General features: G+C 36.4%; 1 protein-coding gene across 3 annotated transcripts in view; it reads left to right on the forward strand.

The window, feature by feature from the left end:
• The window catches only part of DLG5 (discs large MAGUK scaffold protein 5), a 95,519-nt gene that overhangs the window by 55,729 nt on the left and 14,268 nt on the right, over positions 1-25,522 (forward strand). For 2 of the 3 annotated variants that reach the window (XM_084210861.1, XM_084210863.1), the window contains exons 7-21: positions 822-1,134; positions 4,903-5,133; positions 6,168-6,352; positions 6,971-7,096; positions 7,762-7,894; positions 10,730-10,857; positions 11,535-11,710; positions 12,219-12,322; positions 13,090-13,182; positions 14,037-15,056; positions 18,070-18,208; positions 19,992-20,139; positions 20,637-20,758; positions 21,803-21,892; positions 23,103-23,271. In XM_084210861.1, coding sequence (XP_084066987.1) covers positions 822-1,134; positions 4,903-5,133; positions 6,168-6,352; positions 6,971-7,096; positions 7,762-7,894; positions 10,730-10,857; positions 11,535-11,710; positions 12,219-12,322; positions 13,090-13,182; positions 14,037-15,056; positions 18,070-18,208; positions 19,992-20,139; positions 20,637-20,758; positions 21,803-21,892; positions 23,103-23,271 — 3,177 coding nt within the window. The remainder of the gene's footprint in view (positions 1-821; positions 1,135-4,902; positions 5,134-6,167; positions 6,353-6,970; positions 7,097-7,761; positions 7,895-10,729; positions 10,858-11,534; positions 11,711-12,218; positions 12,323-13,089; positions 13,183-14,036; positions 15,057-18,069; positions 18,209-19,991; positions 20,140-20,636; positions 20,759-21,802; positions 21,893-23,102; positions 23,272-25,522) is intronic. The other variant, XM_084210862.1, reaches the window with a different exon arrangement.

Genomic DNA, 25,522 nt, shown 5'->3' on the forward strand with positions numbered 1-25,522 from the left:
TACGGTTTTGGAATTGTATGAGGAATTTTAACCATTGTTTAGCTTGTGTGAGAAAGGGATACTCTGCTTTTCAACCTATGTTTATTTTTAGTTGTAGATACAGGAGTCAAATATAGCCAGAATTTTATTAAACCAAACAAATTCTTTAACTCATGGCAAGCCTATATATATATATATATATATCCATCCTTATTTAAATACTAAAAGCAAATCAATAAGGGAATATAATTTATACAGGTGTTTTGCAAATGAAGATCATCTCAAGCCTAAGTTAACTTTTCATGGTATTAGAGTTGCAGACTGTGAGGGACTCTGAGATGGGGTTTAGGGAGGCAGAAGAGGTCTCTCTGCTGCTTCATGAGAAGGTGCTGCTACGAGCAGCACAGATGTTAAAATGGAAGGGCACAGACACTCATAGCACACTTACCCTCTCTGCTTTTTGATACCAAGCCTGCACTGTTAACCACATGGGGTAGGAAGGATCAGCACACACGAGAACTGCAGTGTGTTAAGAATGGTTTCATTGACTGTTAAGGGGTGATACACAACTCCCAGAGACCAAAGTCAAAAATGGTTTTCTCCACATTCATAAATGGTTCCTTATAATTGTTGTGGTTCGGTCCTTAAAGAGGTTCTGTAATATTCCTTAAGGGTCACTAACATTCCTAAAGCAGTGGTTATTTTGCAGCACAGAAAATACATTTTCTAACAAGTCCTATGTGGTCATGTTTTATCTGTGGATACATGTGGTTACCCAGCCAAATCCTTAATGCATGAAAATGAGTAACAAGTGTCCTACTGGTGTTTGCACTTGTTTTCAGGTTTGAATCAGTACAGCAGGAACTAAGCAACGCCACAGCACAGAACAAAGAGTTGCAGAGAGAGATGGAGCGATTACAGTCAGAGGTGACAAGGTTCAAAACAATGCAGCTGAAAGCAGCCAAGGATGCAGAAAAATACAAGGAAGAGAGGGATTCGGTTTTCAATGAGTACCGCCTCATAATGAGTGAGAGGGATCAAGTAATCAAAGAGGTAGATAAGCTGCAAACAGAACTGGAGCTTGCTGAGTCCAAGCTGAAGAACACTTCTTCTGAGAAGAGAGTGGCCAGTGAAGAGATGGAAGCTTTAAGACAGGTACTAAGCTATTGTTTTAGTGGGGAAGGGAAATGAGTGTATGTTGTTGATGCTGGAATCAGGAATGTATGACTGATTAATGGAAAATAGGAATCCTCTGCAAAGAGGAAATTGTGTTCTGATCTTTTCCCATACCAGTCCTTTTTACTGTCAATTTCCGTGTTTGAACAGAGTACCTGCCAGTTGAAATTTGCTATACACTTGGCTTAATTCTGTCCTGCATATTATAAATCCTTTCCTTTGCTGTGTTAGTCTTTTATATCTTAAGTAATGCTTTCTATAATAATATAGCTCTAAATATCCATTTTTTTAAACTTTTAGCCTCTACAGGAAACACTGGATACTATCTGCTGTGACTTAAGACAGTACTTGATCAAGTCATCACCAATACTTACACAAAGCCTGTGCTGACATGCATGTTCTTACTCATTTGCCCTTCTACTGCCTCTAAGTTAAAGGGGATATTTTGGAGATTTTTTTTCTTTAGAATTTAGGCATTCTTTAAAGTGTGTAAAACCCAAATTTTCCAATATGTTCTTGAAATGCTTATATCACAGCCATGTCAGAATGAAGCTGTTGTGATTTACAGGACACAGTTTGCTGCTCAGTTTCATTTCTGCTGACATGCATTCAGTTTACTGTTTGGTTTACAAATACTTAATTCAGCATGAAATAGATACAAGCAAATGTATTCCATTGCCTATAAATCTTATTTTACTCTTTTCACTGCATTACATCTGAACAAAATATTCTTACAAGAAATTAAAGATGGAGCTTTCTTTTAAATAAATAACATGATTTTTTGAGGAACATAAGTGACATGTAGCATCAGAGCTTCTAAGTATGACTAAATTCTAGCTTTAAGAAGTCATATTTTCCAGCCTTGCATATTTGTCAGCTCAGTAATTCAGCTCCACAGTGAGGGAGGTTTTAATATTTTTTATACCTCTTCTACTTTCATCAGAGCATTTAGGCCAATCAAAACATCTATTGATTTCGTTGGGATCAGGATAGGTTAGGGATACTCATGGAAATACCCACAATTAGTTGTTCCGTTCCAGTTAGTTATATCTGTCATTGTGGCACTATGAGTAATTTGCCAAAGTGCCTTAAGGGATAGGGAATTAAAATTATAAATACATCAACTTACAGGGGTGTTTGAACAAGAATCATCAAGAGCATAGGACTGGGGAGCATGGTGCTGGCAAGGCAGAGACACGTGCTTTTCTTCACTCCCAGAACTGGCCCTTCAGAAATCAGAAATAACTGCTACTGAAATATTCTAAGAGGAGTAAAATAGCCATACTTGAGTTGTCTTTTCGTTCCTGTTTTTCTTTCCTGTAGCTATGACTCTTCTCAGGAAAATGTTTTAAATATTAAAAATCATGTCAATCAATGCATCAATTAACTTGAAATAGTATTCTGAAATATGTCCCCTGTAGGTGGGACTGCCCTCTCAGTGCATAGTTGTTGGGGTGCTCTTTGAAAAGGCTACTTAGTGGTTTTCACTTTTCTTGTGATATATGGCGCCTCTAAGTGCTCTTATAATGTAGTGCTCATTGATTGTTTAAAACAGCACAGGAACTCATTTAGGTAATATTTAATGTAGTTTCTTCCCTGAAGCTTGTGTTTTCTAGTGCATTTTTGGTGTCCTAGAGAAATCATAAAGCAGCTGAAATGGAGAAGAGGTTGATTTTTTTTTTTTTTTTTTAAAGTATTATATCTGAGCAGCTACTGCTGAGGTCAAACACAGTTAATTTCCAAGTTAGACATGTAAGCTTTTATTAGTCACACATGCCCAAACTTATTGGTTTAATAGACATCTAAAATGTACTAATTTGGTATTTATAAATTATAGAAGAAATTTCATTATTTTTCCAGTAATGAACAATTTTGGATTAAGGTCTCATGAACTCATCCAATCAAAGCCAGAGATTGGATGTTAGAGATTTCCCCCTCTCTTTTCTCCAATGGTGTTTTTTTGTTTAGCATAATCTTTTACTCTGGCAAATACTTAGAATGTTATGTTTCATTTCAGTGATAGTCAGTTTTCCTCTCAGTTTAACAGATCTGTTATCGTTTGTCCTTATGTTATATTCGGATGTGAGAACTTTCTTAAAACATAAAAATAATCCACAAATTCAGAATCATTCAACTCAAACTGCTCTGCTGTTATCAAACAGAAGCTGTTCTAGTCAGTGCCAAATGGTGCATTCCCCTGTGCTATGTAGTTGTAATTTTGTGCAAATGTCCTAGGAAAAAGACAGAGGTGAAATTTTATCATTGACCACCAGAGGCAATGGCTGCTCCTATTCAGATGGTTTATATTGAGCATGCTGAATTAAACTGTGGTAGTGTCTATTTTTTCCAAACACTTTTAAGGACTGTAAATTCTTGTTTAGTGAAGGTCTTGCTGAGAGCTTTCCCTCAGTCTTGGTGACCTTCATCTCAGCTGCTTGTGGAAAAAAGCTTAATACTATTTTGTAAGACTTATACACACATTTGAAAGCACATTTTATACAATCTATAGTTAAACTGTGCAAAATGCTGGTTTCAGTACTAAAACTAGTCTGCAACAGCAGACAGTTCAGGGATTTTTCTCTCTTCAGAGTTACTGAGCAAGGAAGGTCTTACTGGTTTTAAAAGCACTTGGGCATTATGATGGTAACTGAGATTCACCTACAGAGTGAGTCATTAATTCAGTGCTCATCTGCTACTCTACAGCAGAAATGATGCTCATAATGTCATTGTTAAAAGTCTGACTAGACTTACTTATATGCACAGCTCAAAAGCAGTTCTGTTAGTACAGCAAAATGCAATTGTCAACTGCGCTTTAAGTATTCAGTTTTATCCTTTGCAAACTGTAGAAGTAAATAAAATGAAAATCAGTTTATGACATGATGTCTTTCTATCCTTAAGCACTTCAGCAGTTTCTTTCTTTTGCTTTTGAGGTGCCAGCTGTCTCTGGTGAGCTTTTAGCAATCAAAATGTCAGTAGTTTCCAGCTAGGAGTGCCTATGTGTAGGAGGACTTCTTTGTAGCCATTGGCTGAATACTTCTAGAGACCATCTGAAAAAGTAGTGGCATGTGAAATTGGATTGTTTCAATGACCCATTCTTCTAATGGGAAGTCTAATCTAAATAATTTTAGAAGGGCAGATATTATTTTAGACCGCTTCTACATTTGCCTTATATTTTTTATTACAATGCAGTCAAATTGCACACTTAAGATGTACTGTCATTCCACTTTATAGAATATTGTAGTTTTATCTTCAACCTTCTGTGGCACATTGCTATCTTAATGGCATATAACTTGAATGTTCCTTGAAAATTTATAGAGAAGCTGTAAGATGCTTATGTAGCTAAGCTGTCTAAATTACTTCAGTCCTGTAAAACTGAAGGAGTTGTTTAAAAATATTGGTAATATCTTCTTACCCTTTGACATATTTAACAACTTTTTTTTTTAAAAACACCAAGTCTGTCTGGTTAATAACCTTTTCTCATTTAGGTTCCTCAAAGCTATCAGTGCTCCCAGAATCTTGCTTAGTTTTGGCAAAGCACTGTGGTCATGTGATGGTGTGATATTTTTAATACCACATTTAATATTCTTTGCTAGTACTTACTTGTATGTAATGTGATCTGCCCCCATTTTTCACAACATTAGTGGTAAACTCTCTAGGCTTTCCAGGTGTCATGACATGTATTCAGTTGGAAAGATGAACTATTTCCTTCTGAACTTAACCTACTGCAAACAATGGATCTTGTTTTAGGAGCTAAACTCTGCTCTAGTGGAAAGAGATCGAGCGATCTGTGAGAGGAATGAGTTACTGGAAAAATACTGTCATGAAGTGAAGGACAAAGCTGAGGCCCAGAAGGAACTTGATCAAGCTTGCAAGGATATAGAGACAGTGAAGGAAGAAAGAGATGTTGCCAGGAAAGAGAGAACAGAAGCTATCATCCAGAGAGACCATCTGCTAAGGGAATATTATCAAGCCCGTCAGGTATTGCAAGTGATGCCTTTAATAATGCCTTTTTCCTTCTTAGCTTACTTAGGTCAGTAACTTGCAAGACATTAAATGTCTGGGCACATTGGGAGTCTTGCCCCTTTTCCTCAAGTCATTCTAAAATACAAGCATGTGCATGTATGTTCTTCAAGACATACTGACAGAAATTCTTGTTTGGAAGAAATGTGGTTGTGCTTCGTGTTAAGATTGTTTGTAAATACAAGTAGAAAAAGTTTACATTTTAAACAAACTGTAAGTCTTTAAGTCTAGATTCATTAGTTTAATTTACATTCTTGAAATTAAACACACGCAGTTGTTTGCAAGCCCACAGCTTCTGATGGGCTGTACTGTTGTAGTTGGCTTGTGTTATTGTGCTGCAAGCTTGGAGTTTTCTTTGTGTATTTGTCTTACTGTTGTCACCATCTCTCTTATTCAAAACAGGGAATTTTGGAGGGACAAGTTAACTTAAGAATAAAGTAATTCTTATCTAAACCAAGAAGCATTAAATAAAAACTTTCTTTCAATTCCATTGCTCATCAGTTTCACTGCTTTGGAATTAAGGCACCTGTATGAATCGCAAGTCTTGGGATTGTTGTCTCAGGGTAAATAATAGGTGTTAATGTGGGAAATATGTGTTGTCTATCTATACTATATATATACTATATGCAGTTGCATATGGTAGTGTAGCTTATTTCTAAGTGTACTTGAAGGTTTTTCCTGTCTGCTAAGCAGAACAAGATTGAAGCACAGAATGTCATCTCTGAAATATGACACGTTCACTGATGTTATTTTCAAGTGAGGGTTCTTATTCACGTAGTTGTACAAATTTGTGTGCTACTGGATGAATTGCATTACAGCAGGTTTTATCTTTGCTCTCAACCCTCCCGAAGTTGTTGCTGAAATAAATGAATATTTTTCATTAAATCGTAAGAATTTAACACATCCAGCAACATACAGATAGCAAAAGCTGTTTGTGCATATGTATCTAAAAATTGTGCCTAAAATACTTATCTGTGTTTCTTAATTCCTAGATACAAGATTCTGCTACCCTAGACATAGAAAGAGCAAACAAAGAAATTGAAATGCTTCGGAAGCAATATGAGGCAATGTCACAAGAACTAAAGGAAGCTGTCCAGGAAGCAGAAGTAGCCAAGTGTAGGAGGGATTGGGCCTTTCAAGAGCGGGATAAGATTGTTGCAGAAAGGGAAAGCATACGGTAAACAACTGCTAGATGATACCTGAGTGATCTCTGTAACACCTGGTGCATAGTTGATGCAGTTCTAGGATGGCTGGATTTTGCCAGCACTTCCTCTGCATTAGCTTTCACATGGTGATTTTTTAAAAAATGTTGAGGGCACCTTACAAGATCTTTGTCATTTTCTGTGCTTTCATAACCAAAATGTCTCTGGTCAATACCCTTAAGTCTAACAGCACTGCTGTGTAGGAACAGCCAATCGTGCAATCTTTTAGGCATGCTATACTAATAATCCTGCTGTAGCTCTAGTCCTGCACATAATTCTTTGCCTGTGGGGACATGCACAAAAAATGTCCAACGTATTTGCTACTAAATATCTCTAAGGAACTAAGAAAAATACTTAAATAAGGGATTTTTCTGCTAGTTTAAAGAAGATAAGTACCAATGAGATTCTGAAAGGGATGAAGAATTAAGACCTACCGTATGTCATTTTTTTCTTCCTTATCCTTTTTTTTATTTTGCAGATAGAAACCTTTTGAAACTGCTGTTTGAAATTTTACATTAACTATACAATGTGGTAAAACCAGTTTACTTTAATAGGGTTTTAAGTAACTAGATTGAAACCTTTTTCTTTTGAAGAACTTTGTGTGACAACTTAAGGAGGGAGAGAGACCGAGCTGTGAGTGACTTGGCTGAAGCTCTTCGCAACCTGGATGACATGAGAAAGCAGAAAAACGATGCTGTTCGCGAACTGAAGGAGCTGAAGTATGTTAGAGAAATTACCAAACTGCATGAAAGTTGATGATGAAAACTTTTTTTTGTTAGCTGTGTTGTGTAAGAGACCCATATGTTTTTGCAGCTGTAGGCAGCAGGCATTCATGTTGTTGTGTGTGGAAGCATTGCCTGTATTTTTAGTTGTCATGGAAATTATTATGCCGGACAGTATCTGGTTGATCTTATTAATGAGACTCATAGTGTAAGCTTTGTGCTGTGGAGATACACTTAAGTAATATTGGGATCCTTTCACTGAAGTCCTGTTAACTGCAGCTTAGTTCCTCTCAACTGTTTACTCACTTGCTTATGGGAGAGGTTTTGCCATTGGTATTTAACATGCCCTACATACTGATGAATCTCATCTGAGGGTAAATTTAAATGCATTTTGGAAGATGTGAGAAACCTACTTGGGTACTTAGTCTTCCATCTTTTGCAATATTTTTACGTGACTATGTTAAGACAATATATGGAAATGGAAAGTCAGTTTGACAGCAGACCAAGAATATTGCAAAGACAGAAACCAAAGGAAATTTTTGACAGCTTGGATTTTTGATTTAGAAAACCAAATATAATATCCATCACAATCTTACCATTATTTTCCACTTTATTTAAAAGGGGGTTGTCTTTGTCTGCAAGTAATAATTTTCTTTGCCTAGGGAAAAGATGGAAAATCAATTGGAAAAGGAGGCCAGATTTCGTCAACTGATGGCCCATAGTTCCCATGACTCAGCCATAGATACAGATTCTCTGGAATGGGAAACAGAAGTAGTAGAATTTGAAAAGGACAGAGTAAGTAAAATCATACACTGCATTGTCTTGCGTATTGGATAGCTCTGAAGCCAGTTATAGTCTTTAAATGCTAGATAAGATTAAAAATATGATTTTGGTCATTTTAATTCTATATTGTTTGACAAAAAACCGTGTAGGTGCACATGGAGGCAGCAAGTGCAGTTACAGCTACATGAAAGTAGTTGATAAAACCAAGCTGTTATATACAAGCTTTATAATTTTGTTCATATGCATTATAAATAAAAATAGTTCCCCCATCTAAAGTTGCAGGGTACCCAGGTCCATATAATGTAGTATAGTGGTCTTTAAGTTTGTGATTCACTTCAGACATGGCATTGCTAAGGCAGCCAAAATTTAAAATATGAAGGAAACGGTGATATTAGAGGCCAATCTTTTACTGCCAACACCCTTTTACATCTATGCATAAAATAGTTAATGTTTTACATTAAGCTATTTATCCTACTTTTGCTCAGATCTGCTGATTAGAAATTTTAAAGTATTAAAAGTACTTATTTGTGGTGACCATGTATTTTAGGGCAATATTACTGTTTAGTTTAAAAATCTGGGATGAAAGGAGATGCTAATCTCTTGCTTGTCTGTAGAGGAAATTAAATATCTTGTCTATTTTGGCATATTAAGTAAGGTTCTTAAGTTTAGCAATCCAGATAACCTCTACTTCTTATTATCCTAGTAGTATTTTGCTCCATATAATTTCACTTTTTTTTTCATTGTAGTCTAAAATTTTTAATTCGCTGAAATGTATGTAATTCTTGTATGCTCTCCTTTGTGAAATGTTTGGTTGGTGCATCCCATTGTTAATGGTAACTTTTTCGGGCACATAAAATACACAGGTAGTCTTCCAGATTGTGATTAATTTATAACAGCTTCTGTATATAGCAGAATTTTTTTCTCATTCCTGAATCACAAACTTGAGTGATTAAATTCTTTCAAATTAAATCTCTTTTATTCTACTGCAGTATTCTGGGGTCATCTTTTCTTATGCTTATCCAATCTGTCTGTGTTCTGACAGTGCATCCCTACAAAATCACTAGTATGTTTCTTTTTTGACACAAAAAATATCATTTAATATTTTTATATTTTGAAATACATATTGAAAAGATAAGATGAACTGAGTACTGATGTTGATCCATCAGAATCACCATCTGTTAATTCTTTCTGGAATAATAATTCCCCTTTGACCAACCTGTTTCAGCTCTTCTGATCAGCTCCATCAGGTTATTTCCTTGCTATCTCCTCTGTTTTAACTGATAGCTAGTAATTTTGCTGTTCCATTATCTGTTAAATTAATTAGTGAGTCTAGCATATGATGTGCCTGTGCTAAACAACATTGCAGTGTGATGAATTTTTCATTCATGTGCAGTTATTTAGTTATTCTTTACTTCAAAGATTGCTCTACATGTTTGCATCACTGAGATCAAATATGTGCTCTTTGTCATTTGAATGTGTTTCCCTTTTTGAAACATAGGGATTACATTTGCAGCTATCAGATTATAGTAATAGTACTGTGCCAACCTTGATCAAATATAGGGAAAAAAACTTTGCTGACCTACCAGCATTTGAATTCCAGGGTCAAGACTATAGAGTTTAAGACATTTCGGTAGTTTTATTTTTGCTGAAACTTCACATGTCTTATTAAACTTGTGTTATGCATAATCACTAAGCTCAAAACTGAGAGAAATAATACTTTTCAGCTCTGATGCTGTGTAATGATACTGTGATCTCTACTTGATCCTTATTTTATGGCAGCCTCATGTTCTTCTCTATGAAATTTTTGTCTTACATAGGACACTGGGAAGAATCATAAGGATTTTAATTTTTTTTTTCAGCTTTAGCTCAATTTATTTTCTGGTAATCTTGGTCTTTTTGCATGCTTTATCTTCAGCTTTTATCAGGCGCCTTTTGTACTCCCTGAAGACGTTATACTCTTGTGATTCTGAGGGGTAAACGGCATGGTTAACCGTACTTACACATCTGCTTTAGATTCTACTTATTTTTTCATGTTACATTTTAAACTTAAAGTACCATCACGCTTCATTATGCTGAGATGGTTGATCCAGTAGACAGCTTCAAGTAGAGTTCACTACTTTTTAGAAGTGTATTATTTAATAGTGAAAATAGCAATAATAATTGAGTTTGTGGTCAGTTGATACCAATGTACTGTTTCTTGAATCAGTTTTTTCCTTATTATTTACCAAAGCAAGCACTACATTAAAATTCCCCTGTTTTGGTCAATCACCAATCTCTTAAAGATTTTTGTAGTTTTTCACATCAAGAATTATCTAGTTTGCATCAGGCTTGGTAGAATATCACCTCTAAATCTGTATTTAGAAATGGTCCCCCATAATGTTAGAGCTATTTTTCTTGTTTATTTCTGGTCTCTAGTCATACCACAGCAGAGGTCTGCCTGAGTTCACCATTAACACACAATGCTGTTTCCTTACCTTGCCAGCTGTTTTTTCTCCCATTCTTAGGAAACATGTCCTTGTTTTCTTACTATACAACCAGTATTGTACCTTATAACAGGTTATATGAGTCTGAATGGGCTTTTTCACATGCTCAGCTGCTTTTCTGTTACTCTTTGGTGAAGTTCCCCATTTGTATTATTTAAGCCTTAATCTGAGAGAGAAGGATCATTCTAATGCCAGAAGACTAATGGAAATGGGAGTTTATATATTTACATATGAAAAAATAAAAACTTACCTGATGCAGGAACCCTGTAAATAGAAGTACATAGTACAAACTTGCAGTAATGCTTCCTGGTAACAGACAGTGTTTGCCAGCGCAGTGGAATCACTTGTTATTAATATTTACTAGGATGATATGGACTTGAAAGCACTTGGTTTTGATGTGGCAGAAGGTGTGAACGAGCCATACCTCCCTGGAGACTGCGGGATCTTCGTTACCAAAGTAGACAAAGGAAGTATTGCTGATGGTCGGTTAAGGTAGGCTCTGATTTTGGAAGATTCCTGTTGGTTTTTTTATCATAATAAACTAAATCTGAGCATATTGGAAATTGTCATCATATGTTTCATTTTTTGAAGTTCTTTTTTCTTTATCATTTGCCATGTGTATATTATTAATGTTGGTTGGGAAATCACATTGAGAAAACCAATGCCTAAAAACATTACAGAAATTAAACACTGACTCAGCACTCAACACTCAAAAGAGTCTGAAATCTTCTCTTGTTGCACTGTGCCCTGTTTACTCCATTATTGTAATCTCCTCAAACCTTTATTTATTTAAATTTTGGGAAAGACATGAGGGTAAGTTATTGAGGGAGGGCAAGAGAAAAGGAGCGTAGAGCAAGGGAACCATCTGCTGCTATTGGTGTTAAAAGAAGCTTTTTAGTAACTCCTCTCAGCACAAAGCATTGCTTTTAAACAAGAAGTAGTCATTAGTGATTTAAGGATATTATTTTCCTGGTGAAGTGCAAACTGGTAGTTCTGGTTTTCATTTAGCTGCTATTTAATGCTTTTTCAGGAATGGATAACTCCAGATAATGAAGGATGATTTTATTGAGATCAGCTCTGTTGCATGCCTTTTCATGGAACATTATTCATGTGCTGTGTCCAGCAAAGTGTGCTTATAACTGACCTACCTAATTCTGTATATCTACCAGAGTGAATGATTGGCTGCTGAAGATAAATGATGTGGATCTTACCAATAAGGATAAAAAGCAAGTTATAAAAGCTGTTCTAAATGGAGGAGGTGTTATTAATATGGTGGTTCGAAGAAGGAAGTCTTTAGGTGGGCGAGTGATAACACCTCTTCACATCAATGTTTCTGGGCATAAAGGTAATGACTGAAAAGGATGGATGTAAATGGCACATGTTTGTTCAGCCAAATAAGGCTTGACATAACGGTACATGCTCTCTGAGCCTTTGCTTAAATCACATTTCCATGTTAATGGCCTCCTGGAGGGGAGTTTTAATTTTTTTTTTTTTAAGCAAACCAAGAATGCTGTTACTGATAATAGCTTCATCTTGTAAGTACAGGTTTTCTTTTTGTCCTTGGGTGGGTTTTAGTTAGTTCTTTTTTGAAATACTTGTTTCTAGTTGGCTGCCTGTTTGGAATGTTTGTGGGAGCGTAAATAAGTCTGTTAAACCCAGTTACCTCATGTGATTATATTAATTTTTGGCATATTCAAAGTCCTTGTTTTCCCTGTCTTATTTCTTTTAAATGGTTTTCAGAAATTCAAATTCGGCTAGATTGGTAGTCATACTTTCCTGTGCAGGCAGGTCAGACATGCCATTTGAGCAATATATTTGAATTGCAGAATCAAGTTCTTCTTTATCTATTTCAGATAGTGGGGTCAGTCTAGAAAATGGAGTATTTGTTGCTGCTGTTGTGCCTGGAAGCCCAGCTGCCAAAGAGGGTTCCCTTACTGTGGGAGATAGAATAATTGCTGTAAGTGTTTAAAAATCCATTTGTCTTTTTAAATTTTTATCTATTTTGAAGTGTTATCATTGATGCTACTCTTTAAGATGCCAAACATTCCAATTTTTACTTTTGCAATATTAAGTCCTTTTTGTAAATTCACTGGATATTTATTCTAAATCAATGTTTTTGTATGCTGAGTGATGAATATAATGTGCAGCTTATTTCCTGAGTTCATATGAGAATTTTTGTCAGAAGCATTAGCTTATTCTTTACACTTGGCTTTTATATATGTACGTATACATACACACACACACACACACACACACCTGTCTATCCACCTATCTATCCACCTATCTATCTGTCATTCTTATACTGACTAGGAAAGGTCAGTTCCAAAAAGGCATCCCTTCACTGAATGAGAGGTTCCTTGTCTTCTAAATGTTGGTGCCACAGCTGTCATCTCTTCTGGGGAGGGAGTCTGTCCCTGCTGCCTTTGCAGCCTCACAGGATGAGTGTGGTTTGTGCACTGTGAAAGGGGAGGTGGTTGCTTCTGGTACAACTGCACAGAAGGTGTAGTGAACTAGTGGTGTCACCCTGTGTCCCTGCAGGAGTAGCAGATTGGATTTAGGAGTTGTCCATTTTCCACTCTTGAAAATGCGCAATCATCGACCAGATTTCAGTCACATACATGTGTAGGCTGGTGTTTTCTCTGTCTCGGAGATCATCTACCTTAAATCCTCCCTACCTATTACCTTTGGTTTACTGATGTCTGTTGTGGTTTCTTTTGTCTGCAGATCAATGGCATTGCACTAGATAATAAGTCACTTACTGAATGTGAAGCTCTGCTACGAAACTGTAGGGATTCCCTTACTCTGTCACTCATGAAGGTGAGTAGCAGAAGCTAAATTTGCAGAATTCTCTTGAACGTTATGCAGAATTATTGTAGTTGTTCAAGGAAGAATATATGCAAGAAAATTAGTATATCAAAATGGGAAAAAGACAACCATCTGGATGCATTTGTCTGGTGGTACACTTCCTCAACAGCTATTTCCAAAGTAAGGCTCTTGTGCCATCTAGTAGGATGACTAACTTACTGTCTTTCCCATTTGTTTGCTGCTTACATGAAGTTAGTGCTACCACAATTGCTTGATGCTTCCTGGGTTTTGCTTCAGAGCTGCAGCACTTTTGTATGTGAAAGATAAACTGCTTGCTGGCTAAAGAAAGTTAGCTTTTAGTCAGGAGGGAGTTGTGCAGAAAACTGAACTCTTGCTATCATGAAGATTAAGTACAAGGCTTTGATTTTCAGGTTTGCTTTTTGAGTTTAGAATCCCATTATTCTGGCCCTGTTAAATGGATTTTGAATGGTAATTTCAGATCTAGAGACCTTGAGGTTTTAAGAAAGAAAGAAGATGAAATGTTTGAGGGGAAGTGGGCAATGAGAGTTATCTTATTGGCATCACTTATCAGAGGCCGAAGTAAAATGCAGGGCCCTTCACTTTCAATTGAGTACTTTTGCTACCATGTGGAGTTGTCCTTTTGGAATTGTTCTAAAAATGTTACAAAAATTTTGCTAGCTTCATTTCGTCTGATGTTCTGTGCTTTGAATTGTGAGATATTACTAAGTGTATATTCAGGTATAGCTAAATCAAGGAGGGTAGGATATGACTCATACTAAACAGAAATCCACAATAATAAACAGAAGCCACAATAATAAGGTGATCACTTGTGATTTTTGTTTTAGGTTTTTCCTCAGAGTTCATCTTGGAGTGGTCAAAATATATTTGAAAATTTGAAGGATTCAGAAAAAATGTCGAACTGTAGAGTTCATGCATCAGAGATACAAGCACAAAATAAAAGAAATCTGAAACTCAACAGCTCAACCCAGACTGACATATTCAATCCAGACATCATGGATGGCAAGAAGGAGCAGAGCGATCAGGGCAGCACTTCATTTTGCGATCACAAAGCTTTCCCTAGTAACACATTACGAGTTGACTCTCGTAGGAACACAGTGCACAGTTGCCATAGCAATTCAGAACACAGTCTCAGCTCCTTCAGCCCAGAGACGTATGGGGACCAAGGCTATGGAGCTGTTGACTTGGACAACAGGAGGCTGCCTTATGAACCGACAGGAACTGACTGTGTGATGGTTGAGACAGCATTTGACAAAGGACATGGAACTAAGCATAGTGGTGGTACCTGGCCAAAAGTCATGGTTAATATCTCAGCAACAGAAACAGAAAAGTTTTCTGTGTATAAAAAGCCAAAACAAAGGAAATCTGTCTTTGATCCTGATACTTTCAAAAGGCCACCAACTCCTCCCAAACTGGACTACCTTTCCCCTAATCAGGTGACAGGCCATTCACCTCAGCCATCAAAAGCTGAAGTGGCTTCAACTCCTCCAACTCCTCCTAAGAGAAGTGACTCCATCAAATTTAAACATAAACAGCAAGCAAGCTCTGCATCAGAGTCTACAGTAACGACGGGATCACCACCCACCAGCCCAGCCACTGCCCAAGCTCCAGTTTCCTTGGCACTTAAACAGGACTCTGCTACTCTCAAGGGGCGCAGCAGGAATGCTGGGCATTATTATAGGGAGGAGGGAATTGACTGCACTCACCTGTCTTCAAGGAAATCCTGTGAAGATGACATTGGCTTTCAGAGAGTTGAAGAGCCAGAGATCAAGAGACCGCGGCCAAAATCGGCTCCTGCTCTGAGGCATAAAATGACCCCTGTGCCCATTCCTAGTCCTGCACTTCAGGTAGAACCTTGGAATATTGAAGCACAAAACTAGAAACCTTGAAGTGTGTTAGCAGTGTGGTTTTGGGTGCCCAGTTATGTACCAGAGCAGGAGAAGCATAGCCCATCCTCAGAATTCAGGTCTTCTTCAGAAGGCGTCAGGCTCAGTTGGCCCTTGGCAGTATCACAAAATACAAAACCAATATGTGGAGTTCCAGTATTTAACAGGCAGTGGTGGCCACCAAACAGAAAGATAGTGTTCTGCTTGGCTGCCATACCTGGGGTTTTAATGCTGCTTGTTGGAACATCTGGGCTCTTGTATGTTTTTGACAACATGAAAAGACAAATAGAAACAGAAAGCATCAGCTTTAGAAAAACTGAAAATAGGGTTTCTGAGGTTTTACTAAGTTGGATTGGTTGTCCAGGTCACAGTGCAATGTAATGGACAAAGGTGCACCACCCATAAGGTTGGGTTTTTTTAAGTCTTTCGATGTGTCAAAATAATTTTGTACATCCTATCTGAAATTCAAAAGGTGTTAGGCCTATTGCACTATAAAGGTGAACTGTTTATTAGAATATGATGCATGCTCGAAATCAGCATATAATTTGTTAGAATAAAGAACCCTGCTGAGAAATGGTGGGCCATGTTTTGACAGAGTGGATGGAAGAAAAATTTTTGTGCTCTGGGAAGAACCTATTTAGATGGATGCATTATATAAAGTGACATAATCAATAATGCTATTTCAGGTCCTTTGCCTCAAATTTGCTCAGCTGGCAGATAGAGATTTTTTTTTTAATTATTTTTCACCTAAAACCAGAAGTTTATAGAAGTGCTATTTTTTTAAAAATGTAATTACATCATAATGACTTAGAATTTCACATTCTTTTCCTTTACTTGTTTATATCTGGGTAATCCCACCCCGTTCAGAGTTTTAGCAACAATACAGATGGCAGATCTGAATTGGACATAGTGCAGGATTAGAGCCTTATATATGCAGAAATACTGGTGTAAGAGAACACCTGGCAGGTTTTTATGCCTTTTTTTTATCTGCTTCCATTCTGTTTTGTCTACTTCCATTCCTTATGCATTCCCAAACATTTTTAGGGAAAAATAGTTATGATGAGCTTTAGGCCTCTGTGTCAGCACTACTCAGCAAAAAATGAAAACATACCTCTGTTACCAGCACAATGAAAAAACCATAGTCCATAGTAGCTACTATGAAGAACATTAACTCTGTCCCTGCCAAAACCAGCACAACAAATGACTGAAAAGCATAAGAGTTTAATTTTGTAGCTCTAATCAGCAGATTTGCTTTGAAGAGCATTATGGCTAAGAGAAAGGTCCCAAGAACTGCACTGCATGAAGTGAAGGGGGGCTTATTGTGATCTCACATTTTAGCATGTGTGTATCAACAAAAGAAGATCAAGATACTGAATGCCTTTGAGTAGGGGGTGTTTGCTTTATATAGAATATTAAGTTGATCCATTAGCACTAATAGTCTCATTCTTCATTGTAGTGCATTGTTATGGGCATATGCACTGCCCTGGTTATAATTGTAGTAATGTTTGTATAGTGAGTAAAGAGTTGCCAATTGTGTCAAGGACACATGTAGGTGTCTTCACAGGAGATTTGTTAGCTGGAACAAAAGTGGGTGGTTTGGCATTCTCTTGAAGAGACCAAAGGGTACATGGGGGCATATTGTGATTGCTTTGATGTGCTGCCCAAACTGTGTTACAGGTGGCAAGGTTGGTGTTGGTTTGAGGTCAAGAAGAAAATTATATAGTAGAACTACAATGACTTTTTTTTGTTTTGCTTTTTTAAGGTTAATTTATGTCTTTGTTAATTTTTAGTTTTAGGATTAAATTAAAACTAGGTTCTGTGATTCTTTTTTATTTTTCTTCACTTTCCCCTGTCTACCCAGAAAATAGGCAGAACATTATAACTCTGAAGTTGTTGGCCGGAGAGCACAAGTGATACTGTGCCTCAAAATGTGGCCATCAGTCACTCTGAAGTTTTTTTTTCTGGTGAAATTGCCCTTGTCTGTTGCAACTACATCACGCTGTTTGTGACAGTGGTGCCCAGACAGCATGCATTCACTCCTGAAGTAGTATTTGTAATAGCAAAATACAGTGTAATTTAAATTTGTAGCCATATTGGGTGTTGTCATTTTATTTAGATGTGTATATACACAGTTAATTTTGTGTACTTTGATAAGTTGATAAATTTAGGTGTGCTTTAATTCCTGAATAGTAGGTGGAACAATTACTAGTGCAGACATGAAAATGATCAAGTACTCGTTCTAAGAAGGCACCTCTGCCTTTTTGAGTCTTTGTGCTCTCAGTACTTCTTCATTTAATTAAAATACCATTATCATAAAAATTTTAAGTACATTTTCAATAATTATTTTTTTACTTTTTTCATGCATCAGTCACATATTTTGTGTTGTACATTTCAAATGTATGAACGCTGTGCGCTGAGCCCTGCATTTGCAGCTCTCCTGCATCACTGTCCATGTCTGAGCTATTCTTATATATGTTCTTAGCTCACCAGCGTCTACTTGCTATATACAGCACAGAAGTTGTGAAGAAGAACTTGTTCAACAACAAGTTGAACTGCTTGTTCAAGAGAGGTTTTTCTCCTCATGTATCTGGAAATGCAGGCTTAGAGAAAAATGCTTTCTGGCTTTTTAGCCAGATTTTCTGTAGCAAACACTTCTGACAATAGCAGCTGAAATGTCCTGTGAAAGCAGAGAAATGTAACTGTATGTTGGGTGTTTGATTGATGCAAAAGATATCAGTTAAATTGCAAATATTGGCCTAAGAAGATTACAAAATAATAAAAAATAGTAACGAAGTAGGATGGAGGAAAAATGGATAGAAGGACATCACCGAAAGACAAATGTCTAAGAAGCACTGTGGTAGCACATTCTGGAACCAATACTTGAAAGTTTGATGTTGCTTATAGTCCCACAGTTTGGCTGTTTTACTCTTTTGAATCTCTAACTTCCTGTAATCAAATTTCTGTGTTCTTGTAGGTGCAGAAATATGCTCCAGCTAGTGAGGAGCATCTGTCTCCAGAGCTACAGGAATGGGCACCATATTCTCCCAAACGTTCTGCTAGGCACAGCGATGGCTTTGTGCCTGCTGCCTTATACCCTGGCAGCATGTCAGCAGGTGAGTGGCAGAACTCCAGACTGATTCTAGGAATGCCCCAAGGCACTTGTCCACATTGGACAATATTGGGGATTAGTTGTGTTAAGTACAGAAGAAACACGACTCACCAAACCTGTTTCCATGGTCTGTTGTAGTCTGAACATGGTGTGCTCAGCTTTCGGACTGTAAAGAAGTGAAGCCTGATTAAGAATCACTAAGGAAGCTAAGCAACTTCTGGCTGAAGGATTTGTGTTTCATCAGTTTCTGTGCAGAGGAGCTCTCAATACATTAGTGCAGAACAAAGTGTAGCCTGTCCTTTAGGAGGAAAAGTAAGATTCAGTATTTTTGAAAGTAAATGAAGGTATCCCAGGCTTTAGCTGCTTTATTTCTGAAATTCTTCCAAGGAAAAAAATCTGATATTCAGGAAGTGAAATGTATTAAGTTCTACCAGTTGGAAACATTTGGGGTATCTGATGTTGAGTGCCCAAACTGGCTGTGATCTTAATCGAAGTGAAAGGTTAAATGTGAGTGTGTTTGAGATATGAAGATACTGAAAAGGGGTCTCACAGGAAGCCCAATATATATCAGTATAATCAGGACAGAAAACATAGCTTTGTCTCATTTGATAGAAGAGTTTTTGGTATTGAAGTTCATGTTAGCAGACTTTGAATTGGCACGGACTAAATGGAGTGCTTAAGGAGGTAATTAGGATATTGTATACTAGTTATTTTGTAATAGTCAAGAAGCATTTGGTAAATGTGTTTTTAGATAGATTGCTCAGTTTTTAGTGTCTAGTTTTAGGTTTCAGTTTTCAGCAGTTGTATATTAAATTTCCAATCAGGTGATACTGATTTTTATGAATTTATCCTCTCTTCTTGTAAAGCCCCAAACTCCTGTAAGTTGTAGAAGTTACGGAGGCTTTTATTCTTTCTGGAGAACATGAAGGTAATAATCTGGGTATCTGGAACATTGGACAGCTTCAAGCAATGGTGCCCCAGTCAGTTGAAAAGACATGCTCAAGAGTAGCTCAGACCAAGAAGCTTTTGCTCTTGTTTGATTTCTTTTACTCTTTTCTCACTTTCTCTCTTAATTGCAGTAGAAATAGTATTAAAAGTACCTTATAGTTAATTTTAATCTTAGCATGATACTTTTGCACAATAACTGAGTCAAGTCAAACCTACTTTAGTCAATATTAGACAATATGAGTCTGTCTTGAAATTTTTGCTACTGTTTTCCATGCTACCAACTCATTTAAGAGGAAATTTTAAGTTAGATTTCGGTTTAGTACTGAAGGATGAATATACTTTAAAAAGCAGCTTGAGTAATAAATTTCAGAAATAAATATTAGAATTTAAAGTCACGATAGAAATGGGACTCTTTGAGGCAACAAAAGAGAGGAACCAGAATAATTATAGCTGCAGTCAGTTCAAGTGCCAAATGAAATCTTACATGCTGGTTGGATGACTAAATTCTGAATGTCTATTCCTGGTTAAAAAATTTCTGTACTTGAAAACTGACAATCTTTTATTTACTAGCACATATTAAAATCATATGCTGTGAATGGCTTCATTTTTGGAAATATAATCCACTTTATTACTGACTCTTTACAGAATTATAAAGAAGATTTTAAACATGCATGTATTATCAAAAAGGTGTTGTATGGTGCTTAATAATGTATTTGTATACTAATATTTTTATTTATCATACATGTAAATGTTAAAATACATAATTATAAAATATTAAGGTCGATTTTAAATCTTTATATGCTAATAATGTTGATAAGAATATGCTTTTATCATTGAAGCAGGGACAGTACCAAGAAGCTTAGCACCGTGTCCTGCAGTGACTGCTGTCATGAGAAATCCAATCTATACTGCCTGGAGCCATAGAGTTCACACCAGCAATTGCCCATCAGTTGCCAGCCAAATATGTCACCAGCATCTGCATCCCAGGTGTTTTTAAATTTATGTCTCCCAAAATTTTGTTTTTATTAGGGTAAAATTGCTTCTAGTAGTTTGCTAGAGTGCAGAATGAAACATGCTGCTTTTGTGTGTTATTTTGATCCAGTGGTCTCAAAACCATTGTGGCATATAAATGATGTGCCAGTTGCTTTCATGTCTTTCAGTAACTGATGGATTAGGTTTTCCTCTGCCCCACTGACTGATACTGACAAATAAATTAATTTTTTTAATTAACTGATTTCTAATTTTTTTTCTTGCCACTGCCAAAACAAACAAAGCTTTCTTCTGCTTTATAGAACTTCAAGGCTATTTTTCTTCTGTCTTTTAATAATTCATAAAATGATGGGACAGTGTGGAAGTGGAAATGAAAGAAGCATTCATTTTATTCAGTACATGGGCTAACCAAAATCTTTTGTTAGCCAGTTTGTTTGCTGAGGTTCTTTGCCCAGATCTAACTGTTGCCCTATTCTGCTTTTCTTTTGACGTAGTTCCCAGCATCAAGGTCGCCTGAGTTTGGACCTGAGTCATAAACACTCAAATGACTACTCTGAAAATTCACGTACAAGAGCATCTCATGGCTCAAATTCATTGCCATCTAGTGCCAGACTTGGTAACCAGCTTTTCTGATTTATTTTCTGTGTGATTCCTGTATACTGGAGAAAATTATCAATGGAAAACTCCTTAAGTACCCACGTTATGGGATTGCCATGGTTGGCAAAGCCTAAAGCCTTCTGGTGATCCTTTGGTTCATTTCCTGTGGGTTTATGACTAAAGGTATTCCCTGGAAGTTGCTGTGGTAATCTGTTCTTTACAGTCTCTTTGAAATGGTCTCTCCTTTCCATGCCTGTTACTCTTTAAAAGTATCCTTAGAGAGTTGGGACACAGGGCCAAGTGCTGAGGTTCAATGAGCTGGGGAGAGGAAAGTAAAGGAGAGAGCCCCTTGAACAAAAAGTCAATGATGACTAATAGCCAAATGTAAATTGTATTCTTAGAAAATAAAGTATACTTATGTTTAGTTGACTGACATGTAAATATTTTGTTATGCCTAGCCTAATGACACCAAAACATATGCATGCTTTATAGCAGTGACATTTTAACATTTTAGATTTATTTAAGTATTTAATTGTGTAATAACTGGGGGCTTTATATGTGTTCGTGTTCCTGTGTTCCAGCAAAGATTAAGTAGAGCATGGTTGCTTTCTAAGCACAGCAAAAAGGGGCGTAACAGTTTGCAGCCAGGATCAATGATGCTGTATTCATCCAAGCAGAATGTAATCCAAATATTTTAAATGCCCTTTACCAAGTCCCAAGTGCCCTTTTAAATACCCTTTACCAAGTTAGTGAACAGAGATGTTACATTCTTGCTTGGGCTTGGAGTAAAGTTTCATTTCATAGGAAAATACTAAAAATATTTTTTCATACAAGAATGTACAGTGCATATATACTGGGTAGCTGCATCATGTTCTGTTTGTACTGACTGTGTAATCAATATAATTTGCTATAATTGTGATATTCACATTTATGAGGGTAATCATCAAAGCTTTTGCCTTGATCATCTTTAATGCTCATTGAAGAAATACAATCTAAATGTACTTTATTTGTTAATTGTAGTTGCTTTTACTTTTGTCTTTTTTTTTCCTTGTTTTAAAAACAGGTTCTTCAAGTAACTTGCAGTACAGAACAGAACGAATTAAGATCCCTTTAACACCAAGATATCCAAGGTCCATGATGGGCTCTGACAGAGGTGAATTATTTAATAAGTAATTTTAGTTATACTGTTTTCAGCATAACCAAAACAAAGCCCTTGCAGTTGTTAAATCAGGTTGTGCCACAGTCTAAGTAGGACAATTTTATTAAGGTTACAAAATCTGCATTTTGCCAGAGAAATGTTAAAAAAGAAAATAAACTTTCCAGTGAAATTTGTTTTTTCTGATGGTTGACTCAAGTACTGGCACACTGAGTAAAAATGCAGACAGAAGTAAGAATAAGCATTGCTGTATGTTTTTAGTTGTTGTTTCTTCTAGAATGATGCCTTGAAAATTTTAACAGTGAGCTGATATGTTTTTTGTTTGTTTGTTTCTTTAAGTATATTATTTCCTTACTGTTGTGTCACTGATTGGAAATTATGCTTCGAAATGCAGTGAAAATATTTCAGTACTTCATTCAGAATTGCTTAGTGGGAGATGTTTAAAGACAAGCAATAGTGCTTGCTGTAGAATCACGAGTTTGCTGACAGCAATCAGCAATTCTTTGCTGCCATCATTGCTCAAATGTTCTGCAGCCTTAATGTATTGTGTGCAGTGCTTTTCCTAACCGGGCCAATAAAGTTCTAAAAAATAGCTTTCATTTGTGATTAATAATTTGAGGTTTATTTTCTGTTGCTTTTCAAAGGGAGCAAACTGTCAGGGCACTTGTTCTGTAGATTACTTAGGAAGGGTACAACCAGGGTAAAGATGCAATCTAAGTCATGTCAAGCTTGTTTGAAATTTCAGAGCTTTCCTGTCTCTCTGTGTGGGATGCATGCTTGACTTCTGTTATCTTTTTCAGGTATCACATAATGTAATTCCTATGTAAAGTGAAGGGCTGCACAAAAATATTTTATTTGAAAGCAAACCTACATATTAGATTTTTATTTTACTTCTTTCCTGTCTTTTATTTTTCTTTAACATGTTTTTCAGACATGCTCATGGTGTAGCTTGTCTGTAACCTTGTCTCCTGTTGAAAATGGCAGTAGTTTTTTTGCACTTGCATAGGACAGGTTTAACAGAGTTAAGGACAGTAGGTTTGCACTGTCTGAAATGAGTTACCTGGTCTTCCTAAGCCATGACTAATAGATAGTGAACAGTCAGTCCTCTTTCTTGTCTCAGATGTGTGTGGTGTCTTTCACTGTGTCTGGGTAGATCTGCCAACTATGACAGATTCAGGACTCTAAAACTCCTGTTGCCTCTTCCTAGGCTCCTTGTCACACTCAGAATGTAGCAGTCCCAGCTTGATAACTCCTCCCCAGTCACCTCTTAACTTGGAAACATCCTCCTTCACCAGCAGCCAGTCTCAGAACTCCCTTTCTACATTACCTAGGATTTCCATTAGCCCTGTATCTGTCGGAGAACGTAGAAAAGATAGGTAAGGTCCCCATGTTTTTTGTTTATAATACCAATGTGTCTGAGGAAATTCTGTGCATTTGTTTATTAGTCTGAAGGAATGTGAACATTTAATTTAAACTAAAAATATGGAGATGCAGAGGTGCATCTCAGGTCCTGTTATTGAATGTTTTTTTCTTTAGAAAGTATTTAAGAGATCTTTTTATGGATTTTAAGAATAGGTGATTTCATAAAGGTTTTGTTTCTTCAATGTTAGACTAATGGTAACACCAAGTAAGAGCAGTTTAAATTGGAATATACCCTTTCAGTTCAACTACCTCACATGCTTCTTTATGATAGCCTTGTTCTGTACTCCAGAAATGTAAACAAAATTAAGACCTAGTAACATCTGATAGCTAAATATCAAGTGCCTTAGCATTGCAGAATATGTGCTCCAACCACTGTGCCTTGTTTCCGTATAACCAGATAACATGAAAAATTGAGCACATTCCACATAACTGTGGAAGACCAGTACAGATGCAATTTTACTGCAAACAGTACAGAACATGTACAGATGCAGTTTCACTGCTCTGACTGATCCCTTTGGCTGAACCTGGACCACTGCTAGTAATAGCATTCAGCATATGTGTAGGTGCTTGCAGAATTGGAATCTAATGTGATAGCTTTCTTAAAAACACGTGCTCTGTGTTTAATGACCTTATATCTCACAATGAATACTTCAAGGATACATTGCTTGTAGTATCAGTCTTGGACATGTGTTTTCATTTTATTCTGATCTGGCTAGACTGAATATATAAAAAGGTTTACACAAATTCAAAGCATAGAACAGTAAGACACAAATTTGAATCAGACTTTTATTTCCAGTAAGGCAGCTAAGTGCCATTCTGGCAGTTTAAAAGAGCTCTGATGTGTTGAAATAGATTAGGTTTATGTCAACTTCAAGACCGTTTTGTATGCTTAATTTATGTAAAAACACTGACCATAAAAATGTGAATGATAATATTGTGAGGATATTCTGTATTTTAACTTTTCTGGTGGTAATAAAAAGTTGTTCATAAAATGTTATGTGAAACTTTTGTCTTGTTTGAAGAATTTGTGACTAAGTTATTGTAGCAATTACAGAATGTCTTGTATACAAAGGACATTGTTATTTAAAAGGAAATGTAAAGAGGTTTTTATGAATTTACATTCTTTCTTCAGTGTGACACTTGTAGTACATGTACTCAACTTCTGTTCTTGTATAAATGTTCCTCTGATTGTCACTTGCAAATTCTGAGTGTCTTTTCATTTTCTCATGACTAGTGATGTGAGTGTTCAGCTGAACAAACTGGGGTTTTGGCAGCCTGTATCCTTGTCTTTGAGCACAAGATACATGTTCTGATCTCTGGGAAATAACAATTTTTGTTAATATTGATCATATTATTGAAGTACATCCAGGCTCCAGCCCCATCGCTCTTGCTGTGCTTATGTATAAACCATAGTCTGAACTGATTTTCTAAAAAGAATATAATTCTAAGGTTTGGGCATGGATTTTTAAAACAAAACAAACTATTAAACAATTCTCAGTTGAGGAAAGTAGATACTTAAATCTATCCTAAGAAATGTTTAAATTTTGGGGGGTTTTATAAGCTTTCCGTTTCCCACAAAATACAAATAATTCACTTGGTCTTTCCCCAGATAAAATTAATAATTAAATAGATTTTAAAAATTTCAATGTTTCTATTTGTTCTGTGGATTTTAATTTAAATGAAAATTAAAAGGTCTCATTAGTAAGGACTTTTTTTCTCTACTCTGTGTCTAGTAATTCTGGCAGGCAGTCTGAATATTATAGAGAAGTGCTTCACTTGATTTTGATAAAACTGCTTATCAAATAAAACACCTTTTTAATATTATCGTTCTTTTTTACTTTATTAGTGCTTTGCTGTACAGGCATAGTTATCTGTCATTCTGTTCTTACTAGAATTCTCAGATACGTTTGTATAGGTTTGATTCCTTACTCCAATCTGAAAGAAATTAAAAATGGGTGTGGTAGATGAAAAAGCAGATAGATACAATACACAAAGCTCCAAAAGATGCAGTTTTATTTTTTAATGCAGAAGTACACCTTGGTAAATTTTGTGACAAGAAGAAACTTCATATAATATTGCTTGCATACTTGTAAGTGAGTGAAAAAGTAATCAGTTTTCTGCAAGTTATCAGAATTTAGTTAATTTAGGTTACATGCAAAAAATGTGAGCATCAGTAATAAGTTCACTACGTGGGTAAGCAATTAC

This window comes from Fringilla coelebs (assembly GCF_963513975.1).
Source record: "Fringilla coelebs genome assembly, chromosome: 8".
NCBI classification, from domain to species: Eukaryota; Metazoa; Chordata; class Aves; order Passeriformes; family Fringillidae; genus Fringilla; species Fringilla coelebs.